The sequence below is a fragment of the Macrobrachium nipponense genome, chromosome 4 (genome assembly GCF_015104395.2).
Source record: "Macrobrachium nipponense isolate FS-2020 chromosome 4, ASM1510439v2, whole genome shotgun sequence".
NCBI classification, from domain to species: domain Eukaryota; kingdom Metazoa; phylum Arthropoda; class Malacostraca; order Decapoda; family Palaemonidae; genus Macrobrachium; species Macrobrachium nipponense.
The window spans coordinates 139,833,972-139,847,449 of NC_061100.1; the positions used below are offsets into that span (position 1 = coordinate 139,833,972).

General features: G+C 47.0%; 1 protein-coding gene across 1 annotated transcript in view; it reads right to left on the reverse strand.

The window, feature by feature from the left end:
- Window positions 1-245: 245 nt before the first annotated feature.
- The window catches only part of LOC135211527 (ribosome biogenesis protein bop1-A-like), a 121,492-nt gene continuing 108,259 nt past the window's right edge, over window positions 246-13,478 (reverse strand). The window contains 2 exon segments of the mRNA XM_064244830.1: window positions 246-455; window positions 13,144-13,290. Coding sequence (XP_064100900.1) covers window positions 302-455; window positions 13,144-13,290 — 301 coding nt within the window. The 3' untranslated portion in view covers window positions 246-301.

A 13,478-nucleotide genomic window follows, 5' to 3' on the forward strand; every position in this document is an offset into this window, starting at 1 on the left:
AGTTAATTTAGTTGAAACAATGTAAGCACAAATTGTTTCGTTGCATTGGTACATTTATCAGTGTCAGAAATTTACTAATTATATTTAATCATGACCCATATCTAACTGTTATAAACTACTATTTTACTTTATGACTATTTTTATTACTATGATGTATGAGCACTGGGGGTTTTATAGTTCAAATCAGTCAGTTTATATGAATGTGCAACACCATAATTCAACATAAGGAATAGAAAAAAACATGCTTTACAGTAAAATTCAGTATACTGAAAATAACATTTACAATTAATGATAAATTTTCTTAATGCCATAATCTTATTGTTGCATCAGCACCAGCTGTGAAAATATATGGTTCATATGGGTGCCATGCTACGTCGAGTACATATAGACCATCAAAGAATCGATGACCTTTCAACTCCTTCAGTGGTACTAACAGGGGATCCTTTATCCAATCACTGGAAAAGAAATAACAAGTTTAACATAACTTCCAAGTTATACTGCTTACAAAAAATTCATACAAACCCATCATTTATATAATGTACTATACTGCCTTTATTCCAGTCTTCCAATAACCAAGACTGCAGTCTTTCACATAGATTCTCAAGTCTGCAATTACAGTCACCACCCTACTCACTAGTGCAGCAGATAAACAGAAAAATACTTCAGTTTGTGATACAAGCATGAAATTTGCTACAAATGCTCATTTCAACACTCTTTTGAAAAAACTGGGTGTCCACACAAAATTTCAATATGGCCACAACTCTTCAAAATGGCTGCTAGTTTCAATTTCTGACAACTTGGGTAAATCATTGTTGAAATAAATACATCGATCATTATTCAGATGACGACTTCCTGGGTAGAAGATTTAATTGAGGATATCACCAGAGCTCCTACTACTATATTTACCATTGTGATAAAGATGGCATACAAAAGGGCTGCCAAGAAACATTTTGCTTGATAACTCTGCAACTAAGAAAGATAAGAGATGTGAAATTTTTATTTATGCCAACATTTATGAGGCCAGAGAATCTGTTTCTGGCATTTCTATGAGGCTATTATCAATATTACATCTTTGAAAGGAACCCCATAATGTTACTGAAAAGTATAGAAGCCCAAGTCTAAAATGGAGTGTGATAACAAAGTATTTTATCTAAGTTCGAGCACTGTATCAATGGCTTTATTTAAGCCTGAAATGAACACAAGATTTTGAAGATGCACGGTTTCACCCTTTAGTGTGCCGAATTTCTCATTCAGATGTATCTGAAGCATTCATATGCAACATTATAGTTACACCTCACACTTGCAGCTACACAAAGTGCGTGTGTAAGCCCAAGCGTGTAAAATTTGCACCTGACAAAGGAACCAGACTTGCAGCCACATTTTGTAAGCTATTCACAACTCTTTGCAATGGTGGACTTGGCAGTGCAGAAGACTTTCCAGTCTTTGCCAATCTTTTCCCAATCCCAGTCAGCTGGACTCTGTGCTTCTGGCTGGCACAGAATTGCCTGACCCCATGCACAACCTAACTGATGAGCTGAAGTCTGGCTTCATCCACATAGTCAACAGTGCTTCTCCAGAATCTTCAAATCTTTTATTTATTTCTAAAGGATGAGACCACATCACAACCTGTTAATGCATGGAAGAACAGCATAGCTTTGGCCTTCTCTTGATCAACATTCTTGTGTAGGTTGTGAATGCCAATCCATTGAAGGCTCTGTCCTCTGCCAAATGTGAGCCACAGCCGCTGAAGACCCCAGCTTTGTAGAGTGGGAGCATACTCAGGCTAATGACAAGGGCATCTGTGTCATTAGCTTTGACCATGATAGACTTGCTCCCCTGTCCTGCAACATACCTGGCATGGACAAAGTTGCAACTATCTGCCTCATCATGAGAACATTTGTCCAGTTCAAGCAGACTCACTCTGAGAGTGCTAAGTGCTTGGGTTCCCTTGGTCACAATAGCCAAGTTTGGTGCAGACACTCGAGTAATCTTGTCTGCCAGGAAGTGAAACAGCTCTAACTTGTTGTTATTATGCCTCAAGAAGTTTTTCTAGTTTGAAAGAATGGTGTTCTTTCAGACACCTTGCATTTTCCCCCCATGTCCAGTTTTGGACCTCGTGTCTGCTTTCAGACTTGATGAACTATACAATCGATGAACTATACGATCACAGACAATATGAGTTGACTCGTATGAATTACCATGTACTAATTCTTGGCAGAAATTCAAGGGCTACAGTCTGCCAAGGTCTTTGATCTTTAGTGTGACAGAGCATAGACTAAAACCGAACCATCGATGAAGATGCCATCTGCCTCTGGCTTTTGGTCAAGTGATATGGGTTTCTCAAGTATGGAGGTGAGTTGGGACTTCTGACAGCTGTAAATCTTTCCACCCTCACTAAAAGATGCAGGGAACAACAGATTCTCGTGGTTAAGGAATTCCTGCAGGTAGCATTCCCTGCTTTGACAGGAAATAAAACAGTATGGAGAAAAGCTGATATTCTTCTTTTATCTGTTTCTGTTTTAATGGTTCTGTAACAGTATTATTTTGCAAGAAGAAATCAAGCCTGTTCTTCTTGAAGGGCTTGTAGAATGAGGTTGGATTACCAGCCAAGCCTTTCACAAATTCCGTGTTCTAAGTGAGTATGAACAAGCTCAGCTGAGCTAGGATGAGCTACATCACTGGCATCTATTGCACTGTCTTCTTGGAAAGGTTTTCCCAAGTCTTGCAGGACCTGGGATAATTTCTGGAACCTTTCAATTAATGTCTGCTGGGCATGTGAAGTCTGCTCATGGTGAAAAAGTAATCATTAGACGCTTTCATTTGTGTCAGTTTCGTATAGGGACACCAGATGACTCATCTCAGGGCCAGAAACCATCCATCTCCTCAGGGCTGATGGATTTTCAGTGAGCCCAGAGGCTCCACCATCACCATTAATGAAGTCACCAATGTGCCCCAGTTGTGTGCTGACACTCACTCTTTTAAATTAAAAAACTAAAGATAACACCACCAACTAAATTTTAAAGACTTGTAAACTATTATATTGAACAGGAAGACATTTTTCCATGACTACCAAATCCTGAGACGCAATTATTTAAAGCTTTTTGGCTGCCATATTGAATGCTATTTTTCTATAAATATGCTGTATGAAATCTTTAACAGAAATACATTTTACTTTTGCTTGGTGACTGCCTAAAATGTGTATAACCAAATCAAATGCATAAAAACATGACCACAGGCACGTGAGTCCCCAGTTAAAACCTTGACTAGCAGCCACCTTGAAAAACAGCAGCCATTTGGGATTTGAGTGGACACCCAGTAATTTTCAAAAAGTGGCTTATGGAGAAGATATGTACCAAATTTCATGCTTGTATCATTAACTGAAGTATTTTAGTGAAAAATTATTTTATCTGCTTAAATATACATATAAACATTCATGTTACAAACAGTCAGTGTCACAAGTTAAAATTGTTTGGAGCACTCCCCTTTGCCACCCATAGGTTCAAATTTTGCTCAATGTGCCTATTCTGCTAGTAAGAATATTTTCGAACAGAAGAAATTGAGGAAGAAAGAGCCTGTTCCTTTAACCCCTTCCCTGATTATCCTGAGTATTCTCATGATATACTATGTATTCTCATAACCACAAGAATACTCAATCATACTCATAAAATATTCCTAATTATTTCTATCTTCCTACTTTAACTTGTTCTTTGATGAATTCCCATTTTCTGTATTTTCTCTCCGCACAGGAAGCATTTAGTACGTACATTTGTCCATAGATGGTAGTATGCATTGTTTACATCCTGAGCTTCCAATGTCAGATACTGCTCCTGAGAAATTAGTTCCAAGTTCATAACTTTCAAAGCATGGAAAAAATATTAAATTTTGAAAGTAGCATGAATTAAAACTTTATTTTCTTTGTTTTACCTTTCTAACATCCAGTGATTTTTTTTATAATACTGCATGATTTAAAAACAGTGATAAAATATAATCTATGACATCCAAGTTAACTCAGGAATGTAGACATAAACAAAAATTATGCACTACATATTAAAAACCAACAAAAACAATTCAAGATATAAACAGTCGTCCAGAATATAACTCATTCGTAAGTAGGGTAGTGACTGTAGCTATCCTCAAGGTTAGTTGAACTAATGGCCATATGAGAAATGAAAGAGCCCAAGTCTTTAGACAGCATTAGGGTAAAAAAAGTAGAGAACACACCCCCAATTTAAAAAAAAAAAAAAAAAAAAAACCACGCAACACAATTATTGACTTGTTTGTGAAAAGAATACTCTTTATTATATGTGAGAGAAAATAGTTACTAATGACTCTAAGACATCTCAAGTCTCTAATGATTCCAGAAATGAAAATATGAGAAAACTCGGTGAAATAGAAGAGGATAAAGATTACCTCAAGTCCTTAACCCAAAGGTGAAACTGACCCTCCTCTTACTATCCAACCAACCGCTAGCTATACATAGTTCAATTGTAACTTGAAGTACCTGAACTTAAAGCAGTGATGCAATCATGGTTATATTTAAAAATCAAAGATTTATGAGTGCTTTACTTTTGTAAACAGTTCTCATCCAAGCAACTTCACAAATCACACTGGTATAGGCTTTAAGGATAACTTGATTGGGCTAATACAAGATCCTGTTCCTAGAAAGTTTCCTGGAACTGCCTGTGTAAAGAAAGTAAAAGAAAAATCACTTCTGAAATCTCTGTTGCTCCTGAGGTAAAAGCAACCTCTTCCCATAAGGTCCAAAAGATCCTCTCAATTTCTGTGGTAAAAAACATGAGAAGGATGATAAAAGTTGTTGCGTGAGAGTCCTGGCTACCTGATTTGAGTCTTTACCATGAGGCTGTAAATCACAAACCAATAGCACTCCAGCACTTAGTATGTGTGATGATTCCTACAAGGGCTTGATGAGGCTCTCTCATACCACAGCAATTGGGAGGCTTGATCAGTTCTGAGATAACTCTCCAGAACATGATGGATGAGTCTTCAAGTTCCACACAACAAACATCCATTTTGAAGAACTCAAAAACCTGACAGCTTCTCCCGTAGCATTTGCTATCTGATACTAGTAAAAACTACCACATTGTTTGATAAAGGTTGAAGGCTTAAGCTCTGCAATATCTGCAAGTAGCTTTGGCTGCTTGCACTAGAAACTCTACTTACAACTCTTTGCTGGATAAACTGCATAAGTGAAGCTGGAATTTTTCTAGGTTCCAGTGGAATCTCCGAAAGAGTGAAAGGTTACCCATATTTTCCCACAAGTATATTCTCTGGTGGCTGCCCTGTCTCCAACGGCAAACAAACAGAGAACCATCATTAAGTTCTTGGAGATCTGAAGTGCCTAGAAACTTCCAGATGAGCTCACACTGGAAAACACAGCATACATTTCCAAACTGTACCATGTATGAAATAGGGTTTCTATTTTGCAGGCTACTTGGCTAGCTGGGAGGAGCATCAAAATAACAATTTTTCGAAAATTGTATTTTTCCTAACTATATAAACCTGAGGTCCTTTAACAATAGGAAGGTACTTAGCAGCAGCTGAATCGGTCGTAAGCTTTGAACAAGGGGGGTTTGGTAGTTAACTACTTGTCCGGCAGTTGGCGGTCAGCTCGACTGCAAGGAGAGGAGTCACTTTGCTTTAGGCCCTGGAAATGCAGAGTGAGGGGTGGCATGAGGTGGACTATGTGTAAAGGACCTCAGGTTTGTATAGTTAGGAAAAATATAATTTTCGACAAATTGTTATTTGTTCCGATACGTATACAAACCCTCGGTCCTTTAACAATAGGAAGACTCACTTATTGGTGGGAGGAATCTGAGTTTCATGAAAAGACTGGTGTTCGTCCGACCTTGGTTCTCTCCCTGGTCATAAGAGCAAAGGGAGGGATCCTAGCCTCTGCCCAGCTGATCGGGGTGTGCACCGCAGGATCAGTGGCCAGACTTCTGGACCAAATTTATAAGAGGGAGGCAAGCGTACCTCTTATAAATAGCAAATACACAAGAACTAGTTCCTACTTCAAGAGCCAAAATGAAGTCATGGGTTTGTCTCTTGTTGGCTTCCACTCCCCCCATTATTGGGGAGTGGTGGATAAACACTCCTATCTCTACTGAAAAGGATAGGATGGAGCTCAGTCGTGTAGCTTACCTGCATCTGCTTTCTGTTCAGCGTAGTGACGACCATAGCCCTCTGCCCACAGGTAGAGGAGGAAGAACGAAGGAGTGAGAGAAGCCAGTCACACTCTCTTTCACTCGTCCATTCATGCAGTCACACAAGGATGCGATGCTGTTCCGTCCGCTCGGGTGCTGGGTAGGTTACACAACTTGTTGAGCAGCCACCACAGGTCCCAAAGAAAAGGTGTCCAAGGACCTGTGGGTAATATCCCGAAGGTAGATGGAAGTAAAGGTGGTCTGGTTGGCCCAAACCCCTGCCTTCAGAACCTGCACCATGGAGAAGTTCTTGCGGAACACAAGGGTTGGACCAATACCTCTGACTTCATGAGCTCTCGGACGAAGGGTACCATCCGCGTCATATGCCCTCCTGATCACCTCACGCAACCAGAAAGAAAGTGTGTTCTTAGATACCTCTTTCTTGGTAACACCGGTGCTAACTAAGAGGCATCGACACTCAAGCCTAAGGTGTCGAGTTCTCTTCAGATAGCGCCGTAGCGCCCTCACAGGACAAAACATCTCATCTGCATCATTATCAGTGAAGTCCTTCAGGGAGGGGATCGTGAAAGACTCGAACCGGTCGTCAGGGACCAAAGGATTCTGAGCCTTCGCTACGAAGTTCGGGACGAAATCGAGCGTCACAGACCCCCATCCCCTGGAATGCTTAATGTTGAAGGAAAGACCATGAAGTTCCCTTACTCTCTTCGCCGATGCCAGGGCCAGCAGGAAGAGGGTCTTGAGGGTCAGATCCTTGTCTGACGACTCTCGGAGTGGCTTGAAGGGTCTTCGAGTCAAACTCCTAAGGACGAGAGTCACGTCCCACCCCGGGGGCCTGAGTTCCCTGGGTGGGCAAGACCTCTCGAAGCTCTTCATAAGGAGGGAGATCTCGAAGGAGGAGATATCCACTCCTCGCAGTTTAAGGACTAGAGCCAGGGCAGCTCTGTATCGTTTAACTGCGGAGACGGAGAGGAGCTTCTCTCGGCGAAGGAAAACGAGGAAATCTGCTACCTGCTGAATAGTGGCTCTGAGAGGAAAGAGACCCCCCTTCCACGACACCAACCACAGGAGACGGACCACTTTCCCTGGTATACAGCTGCAGAGGACTGTCTGAGGTACCCAGCCATCTCTGTTGCTGCGCTGTGAGAAAAGCCTCTCGCTCGCAAGAGATGGTGGATAACAGCCAGCCGTGAAGACACAGGGACCGAACCGACTGGTGGTACCATTCTATGTGTGGCTGGCACAGAAGGTTGTGCCAGTGGGAATCTCTCTCGGTGCTTCGGCGAGCAGAGCCAGCAGGTTCAGGTACCAAAAGGCCTGAGGCCATTTGGGTGCCACCAGGATCATCCAAAGATTCGGGGTGACTAGCGCCCTCCTGATCACCTTGCGAATCAGACAGAACAGGGGAAAGGCATACACGAAGAACGTAGAAGTTGTCCCACGGGTGTTGAAGAGTGTCCTCTGCAGCTGCCCATGGGTCCGGCACAGCCGAGTAGAAAACCTGGAGTTTTCTGTTGTGCCGGGTGGCGAACAGATCCACGACTGGATGCCCCCACAGGTTGAAGAGCCTTTCCGCCACGTCTGGGTGAAGGGACCACTCGGTTCCTATCACCTGATCTCGACGGCTGAGCTTGTCCGCCACAACATTCCTCTTGCCTGAAATGTAGCGGGCTGACAGCTCTACCGAGTGTGCCTCGGCCCACTCGTGCACCTGCAACGTCAACTGATGCAGCGGGAGGGACACTAGGCCCCCCGTTTGCTGACGTACGCCACTACCATGGTGTTGTCGCTCATCAACACCACTGAGTGTCCCACCAGACGATCTTGAAACTCTTGGAGAGCGAGAAACGCTGCCTTGAGCTCCATGACGTTGATGTGAAGGTGCTTGTTGTGATGGTTCCACACACCCGCAGCCAGCAACTCCTCCAGGTGTGCACCCCATCCCTTAGTCGACGCGTCTGAAAACAGCAACATCTCGGTAGGGGGGGTTGGTGCGAAGAGGCACTCCTCTTACGAGGTTCCTGTCCTCCAGCCACCAGGCTAGGTCCTGCCTCATGTCCTCCGTGAGACACGGGGAAGAAAGGTGGGTCTCTTGCCTGTGACCAACACTCCTATAGTCTCCATTGAAGAGACCGCAGGTGAAGACGCCTGTGAGGGACTAGCTTCTCGAGAGACGACAGGTGACCAATCACGACCTGCCATCGCTGAGCTGGCTGCTCCTGTAGGGACAGAACCGTCCTGCTGCCTCCCTGAACCTGCTGATCCGCGAATCTACGGGGAAGACTCACCCTGCTACCGTATCGATCAGCATGCCCAGGTACTTCATCCTTTGCTTGGGCTCGAGATCTGACTTCTCATAATTCACTACAATCCCCAGATCGCGGCAGAATTCAAGAAGTCCATCTCTGTCCTGTAGCAACTGTGAGCGGGAGCTCGCCAGGACTAACCAATCGTCAAGATACCTCAGAAGACATATCCCTACCGAGTGGGCCCAAGCCGACACCAGAGTGAACACTCTCGTGAACACCTGTGGGGCGGTTGAGAGACCAAAACAAAGTGCCCTGAATTGGTACACCGTCCCGTCAAGGATGAAGCGGAGGTACTTCCTGGAGGATTGATGGATGGGTATCTGGAAATATGCGTCCTTCAGATCCACAGAAAGCATGAAGTCGTTCTCCCTGATGGAATCGAGCACTGACCGTGCTGTTTCCATCGTGAACCGAGTCTGGTGAACGAATCGGTTCAAGGGAGAGAGATCTATCACCAGGCACCAGTCCCCCGAGGACTTCTCCACCAGGAAAAGTTGACTGTAGAAGCCCGGCCACTGATCCCATACAATCTCCACAGCTCGTTTGCTCAGCGAGGAGCACGCCCATCGCGATCACTCTACTTTCTGCCGAAGAGCCATGTCCTTGGCCAAACCAGGAACGTACGTCTGATGATGGACCGGGTTGGAGGTGAGGGGTGGCCAAGACTCAAAGGGCAGTAAATATCCCTCCCGAAGGACGTTCACTATCCAGGTCTCCACTCTGTAGCACTGCCGTGTTGCCCAATGGCTCGCTAGGCAACCCCCCCATTTCTGGCAGCAGATGAGGGGGAACGCTGTCCCTAGCATTTCCCTCCTCTCTTCGACTTCTTCTTCCCGGTTCCTCCTCGAGAAAGGAGAACTGGGAGGAGGGCTGGTTATGGTTACGCCTTACAGTCGAAGTTGAAGGCAGAGTCTTTCCTCTCGGCTTCGACGAAGCGATCGTCTTAGCCGCAGTCGTTCGAGGTTGCCCAGCCACCTTCGAGACTGCCTGGTGGACTAAAAGGTCACTTTCATCAGTGCGCCGTCCACGGCAGCGTCCACCATCTCTCTGAGGAAGAGAGAGGAGGAACTCTGCACCGGTCTGTTGCAAAGACCCAAGGCCGCCTCTCGCCCAGCCGCCCTGGTCACTCGAGTGAGGACAGCGTCCCTACGCCGAAGAACCATGTTGGCCCACAGGTTAGCCGTCTGGTGGGCCAGGTAGGAGATAGCCCTACCTCCAGACTGGCACAGTTTCACAAAAGCCGGATCCCCTTCATGAGTGATGTATCCCGAGGAGGCCGCGGCTTTAGAAACTGTGAGGGACCACAGGTCTATCCAGGAGACTCTTTGGAATGCTGCCATAGCAGTAGATTCCAAGGCAAGTGCCTCTTTCTGCGAGAACCAGAGGTTCTCCGACAGGAGCTGCTGCAGAGACACCCCCGGAGTTAGCCTAGCCAGCTCCGGGTTAACCTGTTTGGGAGGCAGAGGGTCCTCTGATGGCACGTAAAAGCGCCTATGTCGTGGTAGAGGTGGGGGAAGGAGCTTGGACGACCTGCCGGACCGAAGCGAACCCTCCTGTCCGGAGACGAGAGCGTCCACCTGGCTCAGCACACTGTCGGCCAAGGCTGATCGCGGCAGACCCACTGTCGTCCTGGGTTCCTTTTTGGGTCCCCAGAATGACTCCAAACCTGATGTAGGCTTGGAAGGTGGGAGCAGCGATCCTTCCCCGAGGTTGTTGTGCTGACGAATCAGCGCAACAACCTCAGCGAGCGACCTCTGGATCTCGGGAGTGACTGCGTCCTGCAGAGACAGACCGTCAAGCCCATCCAGCGAGAACACCTCCCAAGACCCTCCTCCTTCCACAGGAGGAACCACTACTGACCCCTCATGGTCTCCTCCTGCCACTTGCGCGTACGATCTGGTCGGTCCCAGGACCGAGCCAGGTTCGTAGGCCATCCTGGCAGGATTGCGAGGAGAACGCCCATCGCGATCACTCCTGATCGCCTCGCTCTTCCTGGTGTAGCCGAGGAAGTTGAAGGGATAGTAGAGGTAGATCTAACACTTCCCCCCCTCGCCCACCGGCAAAACCGGTGTGCTGGAGGGACTGCAGGCGATCGCCAACCTGCAGTGGCGATCGAGCGGCTGGACCGAGAACAGCAGCGACGGTCCCGAGCGTCAGAGGAGCTGCTGCTGGTCCCCCTCTCCGCCCTGTCCCAGTAGGAGCGGCGGTCAGGGAACCGGCAGAGTCCGCTGTCGCGGTGGGAGCGAGGCATGTCCTCACGGCGCGTCATGCTGCTTGAACCAGCCGAGGCTGGTCCAGGCAACTGAGGGGACCGCTTCCTCACCTCGGCCCGCAGCCAGTCTGGGACCGTCGCGTCAACCCTGGGTACCAGCGGATCGCCACGAGAGTCACCTGGGCGACTCCCGCCAGTCTTCCACTCCGTGCCTGGATCCTGGCGCTGAGCAGACTCGGTTGCCTGGGTCTTGGCTGCACAGTCACCCGCAGGTGACCGTACACTCGGTACCTCTCGCGAATGAGAGGCCGAGACGGTACCTGGCGTCGAGGCAGAACCTCTGGCGCCAGGCGAGGAGGTACCGGTGTTAGCCAGCGCTCCTCCGGTCCCCGTCTTCTTCTTCCTTGTGGAAGAAGAGACGGGCCCCGTTCCCGAAGGAACAGAAGGACCAGCAGAAGTCCCAACCACGGACCCTTAGAAGTCTCAGAGCGAGCCTTCTTAGGGGGGGAGGAGGCTACCTTCTTCTTCTTCTTCGGCTGTGGGGCCTTAGAACATGAAGAAGACGATGAAGACAACGACGACACCTTCCTCCTCTTCTTCTTCGTCAGCTTCCTCAGGACCACCGTCAGGTCTTCCATTCAGGACGGAGCCTGGGGTGGGGGCAGCAATACCACGGGCAGGAACAACAGCGGCAGGAACTGGTACTGGAACTGGAGTGGCAGCAATCTCAGGAACAGTTGGCGGGGCAGGAACCAGCAGCATCCTCTGTACTGCAGGCAGGTCCAGGGGAGAGCTCTTGGGACACCGGAAGTCAGGGGCTGGAGCAAGAGCGGCAAAACCAGGCGGCGGCATCATAGTATACCTCTTCACCTCCGGCAGCGGTGCCTGAACAGCAGCTGTCGTGGTAACCTTGGCAACGTGCTGGGTGTAAACCAGGTGCGGTGGAGCAGCGTAGCCAGGCGTGGATACCCGTCATGGTTGTCGTGGTGGTTGAGCCATGAGTTACCAGCCTGGTCCCTCTCGCCAGATGACTCAACAGCCCCTGAACACTCGGTGTCCCCTGGAGCCCCAGCGAGTACCAGGCCCGGCCGAGATCATCCCCCGTGGCAAGCAGGTCTGAGGAAGGAAGCAGAGTCGGGTTACTAAGTAGCGGGGTTTCCCCTCGCCCGGGGGGGGGACAGTTCCCACCGAGCGAACGGACAACCATGAATACAAATGAACATCGGGATACCTAGCCCCATCCTCCACGCTCGACTGATCGAGAGAGGAGAAGGAGCGAGATACCAACCCCCCGAAGGGGAAGGAGCCATACCAGGGAGCTGAGATGGAGGGAGAAAGGAAGAAGACGTGTCCGTGACCAAGGGAGTATCTGGAGAACCCTCCGATGACTCCTTGGCCGGCTTACTCGGTTTCTTCCTCCCTCCATAGCGCTCCCACTGCTCCTCCGACCATACAATACAAACATCACATGGCTTGGTGCGAGAGCATTCTCGCCCTCGGTACCGAGTGCAAAATTCATGAGGGTCTACCTCTACAGAGGACCGAAAGGCCCCACACTTACGGCCCTCCACACCAGGGCACAATCTGCGGCTGATGGGGGGGCGAGGGGGGTCTCTCCGGCTCTCGGGAATCCATAATAGTTCACTATCACTTGCGTATGAATATACAAAAGATAAACACGTACTTATGTAAGCTTTGCACATGCACACTAAGTGAAAAAAAGTGAAAAGCCTTCATGGTGTGAAGAAAACCCAGCATACGACTTGAAAGCGGGCAGGGAGGCGAGCAACACGTCTATCCACCAGCGCGGCCGAAAGCAAAGTGACTCTCCTCTCCTCGCAGTCAAGCTGACCGCCAACTGCCGGACAAGTAGTTAACTACCGAACCCCCTTGTTCGAAGCTTTCAACCGGTTCAGCTGCCGCTAAGTACTTTCCTATTGTTAAAGGACCGAAGGTTTGTATACATATCGGAACAACTGGCAATTTAGTCTTTCTCCAACAGTCGGCACCAAAAGCTCTTCTTTAAATTTGGGAATGAAGTACTATGTATCTAAGACTGCTATAAAGATCAAGAATATGGGCTTATACAAATGATGGGTTCATACTGAAAAAGTTCCTTTTGCTTTTCAATAAATCAACTTTAACAAATAAAGAATTTTGTATTAGTATGCAATAGGCATATCATACTATAAATATAAGCCTATACAACATAAATTTTTTCTTCAGTCAGAGAGGGAGTAGTATTAGTTGATTTAAACTGTACTGACAAAATAAATAACATCAATACAAGAGCAAGAAATTATCTGTGAACTGTACAGTGCTTAATAGTAATGAATTCTTGTATCATTTGCTTAATGCCACTTACCTTTTGTGAGTGTTATAAAACAATGACAGTATTAAGTAAACCAATATACTTATTAAGCACAAAAATATGACTTACTTGTAGACCATTCCATGAGACACCACTACCCTTCCTTCATCAGCAGCAGAAGCAAAGAGGGGATATTTTCGGTGAAAAGCAACACTTCGGATAGCTGATTTGTGATATCTCAGGGCATGAGGCCTCCTTGTGCATTCCATTTCAAACCTAATAAAAAAATATTGAACTTGAATATATATTACATACCAACTACAGCATGTATAATGTTGTTCCTTTTTATGTCTTATAAACCAAATCCTTATGAGTACTAGAGGTTGAATGAACAGAAGTTTTAATAATTCATGTAAAGATTTAAGTTTATTCAGTTTCTTTTACGAATTCAGAAAAAGTAAACT